Source organism: Salmo trutta, chromosome 21, assembly GCF_901001165.1.
Source record: "Salmo trutta chromosome 21, fSalTru1.1, whole genome shotgun sequence".
Lineage (NCBI taxonomy): Eukaryota > Metazoa > Chordata > Actinopteri > Salmoniformes > Salmonidae > Salmo > Salmo trutta.
The window spans coordinates 24,233,317-24,250,473 of NC_042977.1; the positions used below are offsets into that span (position 1 = coordinate 24,233,317).

Here is a 17,157-nt window from a genome sequence, read left to right on the forward strand (position 1 = left end):
ACATGCGTGTGTCCTGTTCTGGACTATTCATCAGGAGTGTGGGGTGCTAAGATGTATTTTAGAAAGGAACATGTCCATTACAGAGCAGTATGTTACTTTTTAGGTGTCCACAAGTTTGCACCTATACTTGCAATAACTGGGGACATGGACTGGGAACCCTGTGACGTGAGATGGAACGTGTGTATGGTGAGACTGCCAGAATAGCTAGTAAAGTTTTTCAATGGGATCTGTCCATAGAGACAGCCTGGACAACTGAAATGTCTGACCTTTTTCAACAGTCTGTACAAAAAACGAATTAAGGGAGACATAGATATGATTAAAAAACAACTGATGCAATACTGAAAAAAATGGGTGGAGGAGATTAATCCTAAACCCAAATTGAGAACCTTTTGTTTGATTAAGGGTGAATTTGTGTGTGAGAGATATATTATGTATAACCTACCTAAAAGCAAGAGATCACTATGTGCACAGGTCAGATCAGGGATATTACCTCTGCGTATTGAAACAGGTCAGATCAGGGATATTACCTCTGCGTATTGAAACAGCTATGATCAGGGATATTCCCTCTGCGTATTGAAACAGGTCAGATCAGGGATATTGTCTCTGCGTATTGAACAGGTAAGATCAGGGATATTGCCTCTGCGTATTGAAACAGGTCAGATCAGGGATATTGCCTCTGCGTATTGAAACAGCTATGATCAGGGATATTCCCTCTGCGTATTGAACAGGTAAGATCAGGGATATTGTCTCTGCGTATTGAAACAGGTAAATCAGGGATATTGCGTCTGCGTATTGAACAGGTCAGATCAGGGATATTGTCTCTGCGTATTGAAACAGGTAAATCAGGGATATTGCATCTGCGTATTGAAACAGATCAGATCAGGGATATTGCGTCTGCGTATTGAAACAGGTAAGATCAGGGATATTGCGTCTGCGTATTGAAACAGGTCGTATTGTGGTGAAATGGAAGAGGAAAGACTATGTAACCTTGAAGAAATAGAGAATGAAACTCAGTTCATCCTCTATGATATACGCTTGCTCTTATTCCAGAAAGCACACCAGATATACACTGGCATTATGTGGCTGAGTGATGAGGAGACATTTAAGTGTTTTTTTGTCCATTGTGTATTTCCGTTTGCGGAATATTTAGATAAATCCTGGAATAAAAGAAAAAGGGCTACCTAGAATTAAATTGTAAAAATATTTCGCTTCTATGTGGTAAATGTCATGTGTGTATATAGATTGTGTATAGGCTTGTCTCCCATATGTATTTTTATTTTTTTTGCCAGACTGGTTTCAAGTGACTTATGTTTCTTTTTATTTCTGTATTTATTTATTTGTCTGTCTGTCTGTATGTATATATGTATGTATATTATTTTACTGCTCTAGGGACGTAATTATTGTTTGGATAACCTTATTTACTATTATGTATAGATTATTATAATTTCTTTCACTCTTTATGCAATGCAGAGAACACCGGAAGAAGAATTATCATTTAATTACCATAGTGAATTATTGTAATGTTTGTTTATGTGTCAATTAATCCCGTAAGGGATGGGTTGCCAATTGGCGATTTGACACGAAAATAACATTTCATTAATTAATTTGACAAAATCGGTATCCCTTCTCGACATGACCAGTGGAGACTGCTTTGAAGCTCCCGCGGCTTTGGAAAACAGGAAGTAGAATGACGTTTGTTATCACAGTCACATGCTCAAGTCAAGCTCGATCAGCTGACTGCATTCCTTCCCCTTTTTGATGGTTCGATTTTTCTTCTCCAGTTATACGATTTCTGGGGGTGAATAGCATTATTTATATTATTCAGACCGTTTGTCGTCAATTGTAAACACCAACCTGAAGGTAGTGTTGTGAGATCGCCCGCAAAATATCGCGGTTTGGGTGATTGAGTGGATCATGAACGGACACGCCATTCTCTACACCGGGGTCACTTTGGCCTTCTGGAGTACTATTCTCATCGTCGGTAAGACAACGTTGTATATTTGCTAGCTAATGTAATGGGTTTAGTTAGCTAATGATGATGGCAAAAATATACTTTATTTAATTAAAAAAGCACTCGTTTGTATTTATTGATTGTGAATGTCTTTGCTTGACAGATACTGTGTTGACTTGCTAACTTGCTAACTAACGTGACGTTATCCCGCTGCGCTACTAGTTAGTAGTAGTTAAGTTGGCTCTGCAGTGATGTGATGGCTAGTTCACATATGTCATAATGTTTCAGGATCCCTAGTTATTTAGTTTAGCTTCCTTGCATTGTATATTGTTATTTACGCTTGTGGCACTGCCGTCCAAAAACGTGTTTAGCCATTTGTTTGTAAGAATTTGACAAAATGCTTACAGGAAGTAACGTAGCTAGCTAACTAGTTAATGTTAACTAGCAAGCGAGTAAGCTAACTAATGTTCGACTGAATAATATAAGGCTACCCTGCACTAACAGCATAACTTTACTATAGAAAACGTATATACCACAACATGGCTAAATAAATCAAGCTAGCTTAGTTTCGCCAGTCAGAAAAATAGGAACCTAAGCACTTCTCGTGTGAGGGTGAGCTATCACACTTAACTTCTGACATTTCATAATTTCTCGGGCACAATTTGGTTCTGTAACTCAGTGGCTTGACATTGCATGTACTGTACAGAACTGTTCTGTACTGCAACACACATACATGTACATACAGTGCATAAACTCATGGAAACGTTTCCACTTTTATTCTGGGTTGGTGATATTTTTCAGGTATCTGCTACACAATCTTCGACCTTGGATTCCGCTTCGATGTGGCGTGGTTAGTATGACAGTCTCTTGTCTTAGTTAGATCAGTAGGATATATCATAGGCATAAGAATATAGGCTAAAATTCTGAGTCTGGTGCTGATTACTAATAGAATTCCAGTCAGGTGGTATTTCAGAAGTGTTGACCTAGACTAAAGCTTAGACTGTTTGATTTTCTTGGTAAAATGGTACTCTCTCCCTCAGGTTCTTGACAGAAACGTCGCCCTTTATGTGGGCGAACCTTGGGATTGGCTTGGCCATCTCGCTCTCTGTTGTCGGAGCAGCTTGGTGAGTATTCTTAATTTCCCCCTTTTGAATGTTGCATCAGAAGAGATTGTCCAATATGAATAGGGAAGTTCTGAAATTAGACTTGAAAATTCAAATAGCAACTAGTGTCTTGTCCCCATCCTCTTCCCTATTTCATGCAGGCTAAATTACTACTCCTGGATGGCAGGAGTATTATTTTAGTGTATCACTGTTTTTATGTTCTGCTTTATGTAGGGTTGGTCCGATTTTTATGATTAAATCGAATATAGTGATTTGACATTGACGATATATTGTGATGTGCTAGACTATACTCTACTTGAACTTTACAAATCAAAACTGTGCAGTTTTATTAGTTAAGCGGTATCAATGTGTTAAATGATGTCTACATTTAATTAACTAAGCATTATTTTTTCACCAAACTAAGATTATTAAGTGAGAATGCGACTATAATTTTGAAAATAAATGTAAATTACACAGTCTGGAATTATCTAGTCATTAACGGCGCAAAACGATTATATCGGATATTGCAATATTTGGAGTAACATATTGTAGAAGAGGTCCCCCAGGTATCATCCAAACCTAGTTTTATGTTCATAATGAATTTTGTCCTCCTTGTTTTACAGGGGCATTTACATCACGGGTTCCAGCATCATAGGAGGTGGTGTAAAAGCACCACGGATTAAAACAAAGAATTTGGTCAGGTAAGATATTCAAAGTGAAAATGTGTCATTATGGGCCGGTTTCTCAGTCCCAGATTAAGTTTAATTTATTAAGTAAAAAATGCTTTTTAGTCAAAATCTAGGCTTAATTTTTGTCTGTATTTGCGTACTGTGTATATATACATTCAAAAGTTTGGACACACCTATTCATTCCAGGGTTTTTCTTTATTTTTTACTATCTTCTACATTGTAGAATAATGGTAAAGACATCAAAACTATGAAATTACACATATGGTCCCCGAGTGGCGCAGCGGTTTAGGGCACTGCATCTCAGTGCTAGAGGCATCACTACAGACCCTGACTCGATCCCGGGCTGTATCACAACCGGCCGTGATCGGGAGTCCCATAGGGCGGTGCACAATTGGCCCAGCGTCATGAGGGTTTGGCCGGTGTAGGCCGTCATTGTAAAATAATTATTTGTTCTTAACTGACTTGCCTAGTTAAATAAAGGTTAAAATAAAAATATGGAATTATGTAGTAACCACAAAAGTGATAAACAAATCAAAATATATTTTATATTTGAGGTTCTTCAAAGTAGCTACCCTTTGCCTGGACAGCTTTGCACACTTCGCATTCTCTCAACCAGCGTCATGAGCTAGTCATCTGGAATGCATTTCAATTAACAGGTGTGCCATGTTAAAAGTTAATTTGTGGAATTTCTTTCCTTAATGTGTTTGAGCCTGTTAATTGTGATGTGACAAGGTAGGGGTGGTATACAGAAGATAGCCCTATTTGGTAAAAGACCAGGTCCATATTATGGCAAGAACAGCTCAAACAAGCATAGAGAAACGACAGTCCATCATTACTTTAAGACAAGAAGGTCAGTCAATCTGGAAAATTTCAATGACTTTGAAAGTTTCTTCAAGTGCCGTTGCAAAAACCATCAAGCGCTATGATGAAACTGGCTTTCATGAGCACCGCCGCAGGAAAGGAAGACCCAGAGTTACCTCTGCTACAGAGAATAAGTTAGTTACCAGCCTCAAATTGCAGCCCAAATAAAAGCTTTAGAGTTCAAGTAACAGACATCTCAACCTCGACTAACCGGTTCCCCCGCACATTGACTCTGTACCTGTACCCTCTTTATATAGCCTCGCTATTGTTATTTTACTGCTGCTCTTTAATTATTTGTTACTTTTTTTTATTTTTATTTACTTTTTTTGGGGTATATTTAAAAAAAAAAATAATAATAATTTTTAACTGCATTGCTGGTTAAGGGCTTGTAAGTAAGCATTTCACTGTAAGGTCTACACCTGTTGTATTCGGTGCATGTGACATACGATTTGATTTGATCAGTGCCTCAAAGGAGACTGTGTGAATCAGGCCTTCACGGTCAAATTGCTGCAAGGAAACTACTAAAGGACACTAGTAAGAAGAAGAGACTTGCTTGGGCCAAGAAACATGAGCAATGGACATTAGACTGGTTGAAATCTGTCCTTTGGTCTGATGTGTATGTTGAAGTCGGAAGTTTACATACACTTAGGTGGGAGTCATTAAAACTCGTTTTTCAACCACACCACAAATTTCTTGTTAACAAACTATAGTTTTGGCAAGTCGGTTAGGACATCTACTTTGTGTATGACACAAGTAATTTTTCCAACAATTGTTTACAGACAGATTATTTCACTTATAATTCACTGTATCATAATTCCAGTGGGTTAGAAGTTTACATACACTAAATTGACTGTGCCTTTAAACAGCTTGTAAAATTCCAGAAAATGATGTTATGGCTTTAGAAGCTTCTGATCGGCTAGACAATTGTAGACCTCCACAAGTCTGGTTCATCCTTGGGAGAAATTTCCAAATGCCTGAAGGTACCACATTCATCTGTACAAACAATAGTACGCAAATACAAACACCATGGGACCACGCAGCCGTCATACCGCTCAGGAAGGAGACGCGTTCTGTCTCCTAGAGATGAATGTACTTTGATGGGAAAAGTGCAAATCAATCCCAGAACAACAGCAAATGACCTTGTGAAGATGCTGGAGGAAACGGGTACAAAAGTATCTACACTGCTCAAAAAAATAAAGGGATCACTAAAATAACACATCCTAGATCTGAATGAATGAAATAATCTTATTAAATACTTTTTTCTTTACATAGTTGAATGTGCTGACAACAAAATCACACGAAAATAATCAATGGAAATCCAATTTATCAACCCATGGAGGTCTGGATTTGGAGTCACACTCAAAATTAAAGTGGAAAACCACACTACAGGCTGATCCAACTTTAATGTAATGTCCTTAAAACAAGTAAAAAATAAGGCTCAGTAGTGTGTGTGGCCTCCACGTGCCTGTATGACCTCCCTACAATGCCTGGGCATGCTCCTGATGAGGTGGTGGATGGTCTCCTGAGGGATCTCCTCCCAGACCTTGACTAAAGCATCCGCCAACTCCTGGGCAGTCTGTGGTGCAATGTGGCGTTGGTGGATGGAGCGAGACATGATGTGCTCAATTGGATTCAGGTCTGGGGAACGGGCGGGCCAGTCCATAGCATCAATGCCTTCCTCTTGCAGGAACTGCTGACACACTCCAGCCACATGAGGTCTAGCATTGTCTTGCATTAGGAGGAACCCAGGGCCAACCGCACCAGCATATGGTCTCACAAGGGGTCTGAGGATCTCATCTCGGTACCTAATGGCAGTCAGGCTACCTCTGGCGAGCACATGGAGGGCTGTGCGGCCCCCCAAAGAAATGCCACCCCACACCATGACTGACCCACCACCAAACCGGTCATGCTGGAGGATGTTGCAGGCAGCAGAAAGTTCTCCACGGCGTCTCCAGACTCTGTCACATGTGCTCAGTGTGAACCTGCTTTCATCTGTGAAGAGCACAGGGCGCCAGTGGCGAATTTGCCAATCTTGGTGTTCTCTGGCAAATGCCAAATGTCCTGCACGGTGTTGGGCTGTAAGCACAACCCCACCTGTGGACGTCGGGCCCTCATACCACCCTCATGGAGTCTGTTTCTGACCGTTTGAGCAGACACATGCACATTTGTGGCCTGCTGGAGGTCATTTTGCAGGGCTCTTGCAGTGCTCCTCCTGCTCCTCCTTGCACAAAGGCGGAGGTAGCGGTCCTGCTGCTGGGTTGTTGGCCTCCTCCACGTCTCCTGATGTACTGGCCTGTCTCCGGGTAGCGCCTCCATGCTCTGGACACTACGCTGACAGACACAGCAAACCTTCTTGCCACAGCTCGCATTGATGTGCCATCCTGGATGAGCTGCACTACCTGAGCCTCTTGTGTGGGTTGTAGACTCCGTTTCATGCTACCACTAGAGTGAAAGCACCGCCAGCATTCAACAGTGACCAAAACATCAGCCAGGAAGCATAGGAACTGAGAAGTGGTCTGTGGTCACCACCTGCAGAACCACTCCTTTATTGGGGGTGTCTTGCTAATTGCCTATAATTTCCACCTGTTGTCTATTCCATTTGCACAACAGCAATGAAATGTATTGTCAATCAGTGTTGCTTCCTAAGTGGACAGTATGATTTCACAGAAGTGTGATTGACTTGGAGTTACATTGTGTTGTTTCAGTGTTCACTTTATTTTTTTGAGCAGTGTATATCCACAGTAAAACGCATCCTATATTGACATAACCTGAAAGGCCACTCGGCAAAGAAGAAGCCACTGCTCCAAAACCGCCATAAAAAAGCCAGACTACGGTTTGCAACTGCACATGGGGTCAAAGACCATACTTTTTGGAGAAATGTCCTCTGGTCTGATGAAACAAATAGAACTGTTTGGCCATAATGACCATCGTTATGTGTGGAGGAGAAATGGGGAGGCTTGCAAGCCAAAGAACACCATTGTTACGAACCGGCTCAGGGTTCGCAACAAAAGGGAGACAACGTGGAGACAAAGGGTAACAAAAATATATATTTATTAAATAAAGCAACTAAGTAGGTAACAATGGCATGTGTAATCAGTAATCAGTAGTGTAAGTGAGTGTGTTGCATACTTGAATGTAATAATGCTGAGTGTTGAAAGGTGCCAAAGCAAATAACCAAAAAAACCACAAAACTACACAACCAAAAACAGCAAGGTGTCTGTGTGGAGAGAGTCTCCTCAATGAATGTGGAAGAGGTCCATTTATCCTGGGAAACACCCGAGCCCAGGTGTTTCCCATTCATCTGACGACCCTTCCAACTCCGCCCACCGGCCTCCTAATAAAGAAACAAGAACAAGAGAGAAGACAGAGTGGGAGGGTCGTCACACCCCCCCCCATAAAACCGGGGACCAACAAGGACCCCGGAACAACGCACCAGCCTCTGCCTCCCAAATTGAAAAGGGGTTACGTGTTCACAGTTCCCTCTGTTACAACCAGCCTCCTCCTCCCTAGACCTCAGCAACCTTTACACAGGAAGCAACTTTTAAGAGGAAAGAAGAAAACGAGACCAGGAGGAAACAGACAGGAACGACAGAACACGACAACACCAAACAACGGTCAGTCACATAAATTTTCAGGAACAGGGCGCACGAGAGAGCGCATCAGCAATCACGTTATCAGTTCCCCGGATATGCCTCACATCTAGATGGAAGGATTGTAAAAATAAACACCATCTCATTATCCTCTGATTAGGACACATCCTGGACCTGAAAAAGGTGAGAGGGTTATGGTCGTTGTAGACCACAATAGGTACTACTCCTGACCCAACATACACTTCAAAGTGTTCTAGCGCCCAAATGAGTGCTAGCGCTTCTTTTTCAATGCCCGAGTAGTTCAACTGATAACCGTTACTTTTTGGAAAGAAACTAACAGGGCTCTCAACCCCAAATTTTCACAGACCTCTGCGTCTCAAATTTACAAGAGGTTACATGTTCACCTTCCACTTGCCCCAACCAACCTCCTTCTCCCCAGTCCTCAGCAACCTTTATATATAAGGGAAGCAACATTTAAGAGGAAAGGAGAACACAAGACCAGGAGGGAACAGACAGGAAAGTTAGAACATGACAACCCCCAACAATGATCACTCACATAACACTCAGGAACAGGGCACACAAGAGACCACATTAGCTACCAACGCAAACAACATTTCCCAACGATTCATAGTCCTAAACTCATAACGAATACGAGTACAGACTAGAGGATGTAATAAAGTCAAAAATGTCATATGCCCTACTCGTCAGTGGCCCCTGCCAATGGCACAATAACCGTTCAAATTTGCTCACAACTTAGCTGCGCCGACTTGATCAACGCCATCCTCCATCTAAGGAAGAGGAAATTAATCCGGCTTAGTAACTCCGTTTACATTACGGTGGTCCGTTCCATCCGTTTTACTGACCAAGATACAGGGAGAAGCCCAACTAGAGAAAGAAGGCTCTGCTATCTTACTCTGCAGCATGTACCTGACCTCAGCATCCAGACAACGCAGTTTCTCTACAGAGACTCTATAGCACCGCTGACGAATGGGGTCAGCATTTCCAGTGTCAATATCATGCTCTATCAAGTTTGTACGTGTATGTGTCACAGAAAACAAACCTGGAATTTTCCGAATCAGAACAACCAGCTCTTTCCGCCCATCAACAGGTAGCTGAGTGAAAGGGCCATCCAAAATATCCAGTGTCTCAGAATTTTTTAATCTACCCTGCAGTATGCAATCATCGGGACTAGGAACATTTTTTTTCTCATGCACAGACCTAGTATTAACAGAACCAAGGGAAGCAACGTTATCAGCCAAACGAACAGGTTTACCGTCCCCTATAGACACCCACTTTCTCATCAGAACATCCTCTTGGGGAAAATAACCATATGCGACATCTCCCAACTGTTCCACAGGCACAATTTGGTCACGCAACTCTTCTAATGTGTGGTCAGTCTGTGGCGCATTGTTTAGATCGGAGAGGAGTACAGACAACGGAATAATAGGGAACACAGTGAGAGACTTCTTTGTGGTATTCTCATTTACCGGAGCAGGGACCAGGTTACCATGGCTTATAGACCGCGTCACTGTACCCCCAGAGAACACCGCTGGGAACCTCTGCTCACTCTCATCAGGAATCCCTACAAGTGACGGTTCAGTGGAAACCACTAGAGATGGAAACACGACAGGCCACACACTCTCGCCAGCCAAGTTATTCCCAAGGATAACGTCGATACCCTCAATAGGCAACGAAGGACGCACTCCCACAACAACCTCACCTTTCACCAGTCCACAATCCAACATTAGTCTATGCAATGGAACTGACAGATTGTTCAAACCTATTCCCCTAATTAGAACACTATTCCCAGAATCAGACTCAGCAGAGAAGGGTAACACAGATTCCAACACAAACGATTCCGAGGCACCTGTGTCTCGTAGGATCTTCACTGGCACTAGGTTCTTACTTCCTAACATAGACACAAAACCCTCTGTAACGAAAGGTAAATAGCCTGGGTCAATATGAACTTTCACATGGCCCTGGGCCTGAGACAATGTTTCAGTAGTAAACTGATGTGGAACAGACGCAGCTAACGCCGTAGGCCTAGATTTAACGTTATCACACGTACTGAATTTACCCCTAGACCTGAGAACCGGACATTCATTTTTCCAATGACCTGAACCGTGACAGTAGTGACACTCTTGACCAAAGTCAGTTTTACCACGGGAGTCAGGCTCAACCCTAGTTGAATACAACTCTGCCCGTGAACCAGAGTATCTCTGTGAGCGTGGCTCAAATCTCTCTGAACGCCCCCACTCACTCCAAGTACGGGGTTCTACAAAAACACTTTTGTGAGTCAAAACATATTCGTCTGCCAAAACCGCAGCTTCAGCGACAGTCTTTACTTTTCGTTCGTTAATATACGTCGCTATATAATCAGGGATTGTGTCCTTAAATTGCTCTAGCATAATCAGATCACACAGCCCTTGAAAAGTCATAACCGCAGAGGCGGAACACCAGCGATTAAACTGTGAAGATAATTTTCGCGCAAACTCAACATGAGTTTGTTTATCATCCCTTTTTAAAGTTCTAAATCGTTGGCGGTAAGCCTCAGGAACCAATTCGTAAATCTGTAACACCGCCGTTTTAACCTTATCATAAATGACACTGTCGGCTACACTAAGAGCTGAATATGCTTCCTGCGCTTTACCAGTCAGCACACATTGCAACATCAAAGCGCGATCAGAATCAGGCCAACTCCTAGCGTTAGCAACACGCTCAAACAACAAAAAGAATGTCTCAGGATCCCTTTCATTAAACTGAGGCAACAACCGTAAATTCCCAACAATGTCAAATGTGTCCGGGGCACGACCAAAAGAGGAACGATTCCTAAGTAATTCTGGGTCACCTTCCCAGAGCAAACTCTCTCCTGAGAGCTTTCCTTCCCTAACCAACTCTAGTCGCTCTTGTTGCAGCTTGATTTTAGCACGCTCGATATCCTGTTTAAATTCCAATTCCTTTTCATATTTTAACTGATCAGCAGCCAATTCCTTTTCATGTTTCAACCGATCTGCACGCTCCATATCTTGTTTAAATTCCAATTCCTTTTCATGTTTCAACCGATCTGCACGCTCCATATCTTGTTTAAATTCCAATTCCTTTTCATATTTCAACCGATCTGCACGCTCCATATCCTGTTTAAATTCCAATTCCTTTTCATATTTTAACTGATCAGCAGCCAATTCCTTTTCATATTTTATACGATCGTACTCTAGCTTCTCACGATCGTGCTCTTGCTGTAACAGAAGCAGCTCTTTCTGCTGTTCAAAAAGAAGATTACTAGGACTAACCGATGGAGCGGTAATTGTGACATATCGGGGAGACGGCGAGTCCTCAGCAAAGGCTGCCCCAGTGGTAATGTCAAGAATACCACTCTCCATCAGATTGGCCTTCAATATTAACCTAATAGAATTTTTTAGACGTTTATCACTAATTTCAACCTTGTAGTGTTCAGCAACCTTCAACAGCTGTTCTTTAGTACATAAATCTAACAGTTCCTCTGATGGAAAGCGAATGAACTCGTCTACATTAGACGTCATAGTCAGAGAGAAAAAAAAAAAATTCTCACTCAACCCCTCTGAGCACACCAGACCACAACAAGAGAAATAACAATCACACTGGTACCACAGAAAAGAGATGAGATATGGAGCTTCCCCAAAACCTACAATAACTCAACCCTAGTCTTCATGCAGATTTGCGGTGGGTAATTATGCACTTTAGCCCGCTGGCGAGGAAGTAACCCCCCAGCACGCTGGTAGATTCCACCAAGCCACGGATGTGCTCCCGAGACAACTGCTCAGTCCACAGACACCACACAAAAATAACAAACTTTAACAATGCCCAACATATTCCAAAATGAAACACGTCGCTAAGCCTATCAGGGGAAAAAGGCTATAGCTCCAGGTAGTAAGTTTCACTACCCTATCCAAATCTCCCACCGAGGTACACAGCTGATTGTACTCACCTCAGACCAATGTTCCCACAGCGAGTAGAACAAGTGTTTCCAGGCTGGGCAGAGGCCTGGAAACTAACCAATGTACTCTCTCCAACGCAGCACACAAACAAAACAAAGCAACCAGTACTGAGCACCAAACTCAAACTAACAAACAAAGCACCTCAAGTTAACATACCTCCACGTTTTCTCCCAAACACAAGTTCAAGATCCCGGATGGGCCCCCACTTGTTACGAACCGGCTCAGGGTTCGCAACAAAAGGGAGACAACGTGGAGACAAAGGGTAACAAAAATATATATTTATTAAATAAAGCAACTAAGTAGGTAACAATGGCATGTGTAATCAGTAATCAGTAGTGTAAGTGAGTGTGTTGCATACTTGAATGTAATAATGCTGAGTGTTGAAAGGTGCCAAAGCAAATAACCAAAAAAAACCACAAAACTACACAACCAAAAACAGCAAGGTGTCTGTGTGGAGAGAGTCTCCTCAATGAATGTGGAAGAGGTCCATTTATCCTGGGAAACACCCGAGCCCAGGTGTTTCCCATTCATCTGACGACCCTTCCAACTCCGCCCACCGGCCTCCTAATAAAGAAACAAGAACAAGAGAGAGGACAGAGTGGGAGGGTCGTCACACCATCCCAACCGTGAAGCCCGGGGGTGGCAGCATCATGTTGTGGGGGTTGTTTTAGCAGCAGGAGGGACTGGTGCACTTCACAAAATAAATGGCATCATGAGGGAGGAAAATGATGTGGATATATTGAAGCAACATCTCATGACATCAGTCAGGAAGTTAAAGCTTGGTCGCAAATGGGTCTTCCAAATGGACAATGACCCTAAGCATACTTCCAAAGTTGTGGCAAAATGGCTTAAGGACAACAAAGTCAAGGTATTGGAGTGGCCATCACAAAGCCCTGACCTCAATCCTAACGAAAATTTGTGGGCAGAACTGAAAAAGTGTGTGCGAGCAAGGAGGCCTACAAACCTTACACCAGCTCTGTCAGGAGGAATGGGCCAAAATTCACCCAACTTATTGTGTGAAGCTTGTGGAAGGTTACCCAAAACATTTGACCCAAGTTAAACAATTTAAAGTCAATGCTACCAAATACTAATTGAGTGTATGTAAACTTCTGACCCACTGGGAATGTGATGAAAGAAATAAAAGCTGAAGTAAATAATTCTCTCTACTATTATTCTGACATTTTCAAGTTCTTTAAATTAAAGTGGTGAATCTAATTGACCTAAGACAGGGGATTTTTACTAGGATTAAATGTCAGGAATTGTGAAAAAGTGAGTTTAAATGTATTTGGCTAAGGTGTATGTAAACTTCCGACTTCAACTGTATGTATTGTATTGATAAGACCGCAGTCTTTCCCATCAATGTATTGTGTTAAATGCTATTGTCTCGTCCTGTCCCCACAGCATTATCTTCTGCGAGGCCGTAGCTATATATGGGATCATCATGGCAATCGTGATAAGTAACATGGCTGAGGTAAGCATGAGAGGTGGCTTATGATATGATAATCATTTGTGTCCTTTTTAACAGTGGTGGGGAAAAAGTACCCAATTGTCAAACTTGAGTAAAAGTAAAGATTACTTAATAGAAAATGACTCAAGTGAAAGTCACCCAGTAAAATACTGCTTGAGTAAAAGTCTAGTTAGTTTTAAATATACTTAAATATCAAAAGTAAATGTATTTGCAAAAATATTTTTACTTATCAAAGGTAAGAGAAACAGATGGTATAATTTTGTTGTTTTTAATATTTACAGACGGCCAGGGGCACACTCCAATACTCAGACATAATTTATAAATGAAGCATTTGTGTTAAGTGAGTCCGCCAGATCAGAGGCAGTAGGGATGACCAGGGTTGTTCTCTTGAGTGTGAATTGGACCATTTTCTGTCGTGCTCAGCATTCAAAATGTAGAGTTCTTTTGGGTGTCAGGGAAAATGTATGGAGTAAAAAGTACATGCTTTTCTTTAAGAATGTAGTGAAGTAAAAGTTGTCAAATATAGAAATCGTAAAGTACAGATGCCCCCCCCAAAAAACGACTTAAGTAGTGGTGTAAAGTACTTATCACTAGTGACTTTGGTGATATAGTATTAAGATGTCTTTATCCCAAATGGCACCCTATTCCCTATATAGTGTACTCCTTTTGGTCAAAAGTAGTGCAATGAATAGGAAATAGGGTACCATTAGGGACTGAACCTGTGATAACTAGCCGTAGCCTCAGGAAGGGCCATCTTGGGGAACGGCCTTGAATCTTCAGGCTTACTGATGTATGATACTGTAGTAGACAGCTCCAATTTTATTAGAGACATCATTCTATTTCTTTTCACCTCATCTTTCCCTTTATAGAGCTTTAGCGGCACTACACCAGAGACCATTGGTGCAAGGAACTACCAAGCAGGTAAGAAGATAATTGCCGACATTGGGTGTTAATTAGCCTGTTTGGCATGACCATGAGTGACAAGGAGTTGGCATGATGGCACTCAGGCTAGTCGTTGATTGGAAGTCGAACGTGTTCTTAATTTCCAATGATATAAAGGCAGACTCAACATTAGATGTAAAGTAGACACATTTTGCTATTGGCTTCAATAGCTCAAATGATAAAATACAATTTCAGGCTATAAAGTAAAGACTGTGCTGATAGTGTTCTTTCCTGACAGGCTACTCCATGTTTGGTGCTGGTCTTACTGTGGGCTTCTCCAACCTCTTCTGTGGCATCTGTGTTGGCATCGTTGGGAGTGGAGCCGCCCTGGCTGATGCCCAGAACGGCAGCCTCTTCGTCAAAATCCTTATTGTGGAAATCTTCGGCAGTGCGATTGGGCTATTTGGAGTGATTGTAGCCATCTTGCAGGTAACTGACATTCTTTTGACACAGTTTTCATCCTTTGATTGGTTGAATAGCATAATCATTCTGTAGCTGATTGCATGAACTGAATATAGGTTTACTTCTTGTTTTTCTTATTACATAATCAAATATATGTATTTTCTTATAGACGTCGAAAGTAAAAATGGGTGACTAGAAGATGTATCCGCAAGACATAAGATCACGATGACAAGATCAATGGAAGACAAAGCTGGAGAAGCAGATGGATTGTGTAAATACATAGTAAATTATTGAAATGTCTTTTTTGTCTGTGATTGTTTTTAACCATTTGCTGAAGAGTGACATATTTGCACCATTTTGTCTTAAAGGAATGCAACCGAAAGGTTAGATTAAACTGCAAGTGTTTAAGACAAAATCCTATCCCTTTTGAATAAAATTCATGTTCGTATTACCGTAGTTATAGGAAAAAAGTAATTAATCTCTAGCAAACCTCTGGGGATTCCCCACGTACTTTTACTGTTGTATCAATTACATTCAGTAGTAGTAGGGACATTTATAATTTATTTTTATTGGATTTCTTTAAAGCCATATTTTGGCAATGAGGCCCTGTCTACTTCCCCAGAGTCAGATAAACTCATGGATGCCCTTTTCATGAATATGTGTCCAGTATGAAGGAAGTTAGAGTTTCATGAGCCAATGCAAATCCGTAAAGAGCTGTTCTGTTCATTACATGGAATTGTGATAAATGCCTGTAAAAAAATTGTTTGAAGTATTGAAATGTTGGTATGCAAAAGTCATGGTATAACAAAGCAAATTATTATATTTATGGCTAATGTAATCCATAATGTTTTTCACTAGTTTCAGTTACTATATATTTATCAATGACTGGTGTAAGTAACCAGTACTATAGTAACACTAAATGAATCAAAATGTATTGATACAAAGGTGATCTAAAGAGATATTACTCTGAAATGGTAATTCTTGGTTGTTTGACATTAGTCAGCTGTCATTTGTTTAATTTGTGTGGATGTATGCATACCATTTTGGTTGGCACTCTTCGCTTCTGATTGGTTAAAAATGAGAATAGTACATTTGTGTGTGTGTGTGTATATAAAGGGTCTGTTGTTTTGTGAACTATGAGGGTGTTTACCATTCTATGTACCTTAGCTTGGGTTGTCAGATTTTTTTGTTGATGCAAGTGGTCTTTATCCACAGTGAATGAGCTGTGGCTGAAATATACATGTATTTGATTTTAAGTGACCATCTATTTTTTTCATTCTTTCCTTCTCAGATTGGTCTGTAACCCCCTGTTAACTATCTGTGGAGAGTGAGAAATGTAGCGGTTTTCTTCAAGACCATTTACCCGTGTACATTATTCTGCTTTCCTTCTGTTTTTGTGTAACTTTGAGCTTGGATACGCCAAGCTCCTTGTCTTTTGAATGGGCTGACATGTATTATTTTAGAGATGGTACTCGAGCAGAACATCGATAAGAACTTCTTCTGACCGGTTGGCCTTTTTCTTAGTCGTGCTTTTGTAAAAATTTTTTGAATTTATTGATTTAGCTGCAACATCTATGTCCACCAGCGCTACTGATTTTAAGACATTTAGATTGAGCCTTTAAATGTTAAATACAATCTTTGAGTCTATTGTCAACTATATATAGGACATAGGGTGCCATTTGAGATGCACTTATGGAGGGCTCACACTGAGTCCCCATCCTCTCCTTCCCAACCATTTTATTTAAATGATTCAGCGGTGTTCATTCCTTACTTTTGAACATTCCTTAATGACCTTTGGTGTAATACAGGGGTGGTCATCTTGGTCCTGGAGAGCCTTGGTACTGAAGCATTTTACTTCAATGGATAACATTTGGACTGTAAGTCCCAACTGTTGTTGGTTTCAAAGTATGCTGCTTGAGAGAGGGCCATGAATGCTCATGTCTTACTTTGAGAGACTAGGTCCTTGGTTGGCCACCTGTACTGTAGTGGTGTGTCATTCCTCATGTAAATGAAGATCTCTAGACCATGCCTCTGTCTTTAGTGACTGTGTTTAATATGTTGTGGTGAATCCATTGTTTTGTCATGTGTAAAAGTGGGTCCTCTTGACTTAATTGTCCTTGAAAGAATAAAATACACCAAACTGACCGTTCAATCAAATGTATTTTATGAAGCTTTTT

The 17,157-nt window shown here is 41.2% G+C and overlaps 1 protein-coding gene across 1 annotated transcript; it reads left to right on the plus strand.

Annotated features, from left to right (window-relative positions):
- Window positions 1–1,709: 1,709 nt before the first annotated feature.
- Window positions 1,710–17,132, plus strand: atp6v0b (ATPase H+ transporting V0 subunit b). The gene is made up of 8 exons (XM_029704840.1): window positions 1,710–1,981; window positions 2,753–2,801; window positions 2,992–3,075; window positions 3,678–3,755; window positions 13,570–13,639; window positions 14,506–14,557; window positions 14,817–15,007; window positions 15,150–17,132. Exons 1-8 carry the CDS (start codon window positions 1,915–1,917, stop codon window positions 15,174–15,176), a joined length of 618 nt encoding a protein of 205 aa, XP_029560700.1. The 5' UTR covers window positions 1,710–1,914; the 3' UTR covers window positions 15,177–17,132.
- The last annotated feature ends 25 nt before the right edge of the window (window positions 17,133–17,157 follow it).

Excerpts from the sequence above, each read along its gene's own strand:
- atp6v0b (XM_029704840.1), top strand. The coding sequence starts at position 1,915 with ATGAACGGACACGCCATTCTCTACACCGGGGTCACTTTGGCCTTCTGG. Across the intron at positions 1,982-2,752 it reads GAGTACTATTCTCATCGTCG|GTATCTGCTACACAATCTTC; the intron begins GTAAGACAACGT and ends GATATTTTTCAG. Across the intron at positions 3,756-13,569 it reads AAAACAAAGAATTTGGTCAG|CATTATCTTCTGCGAGGCCG; the intron begins GTAAGATATTCA and ends CTGTCCCCACAG.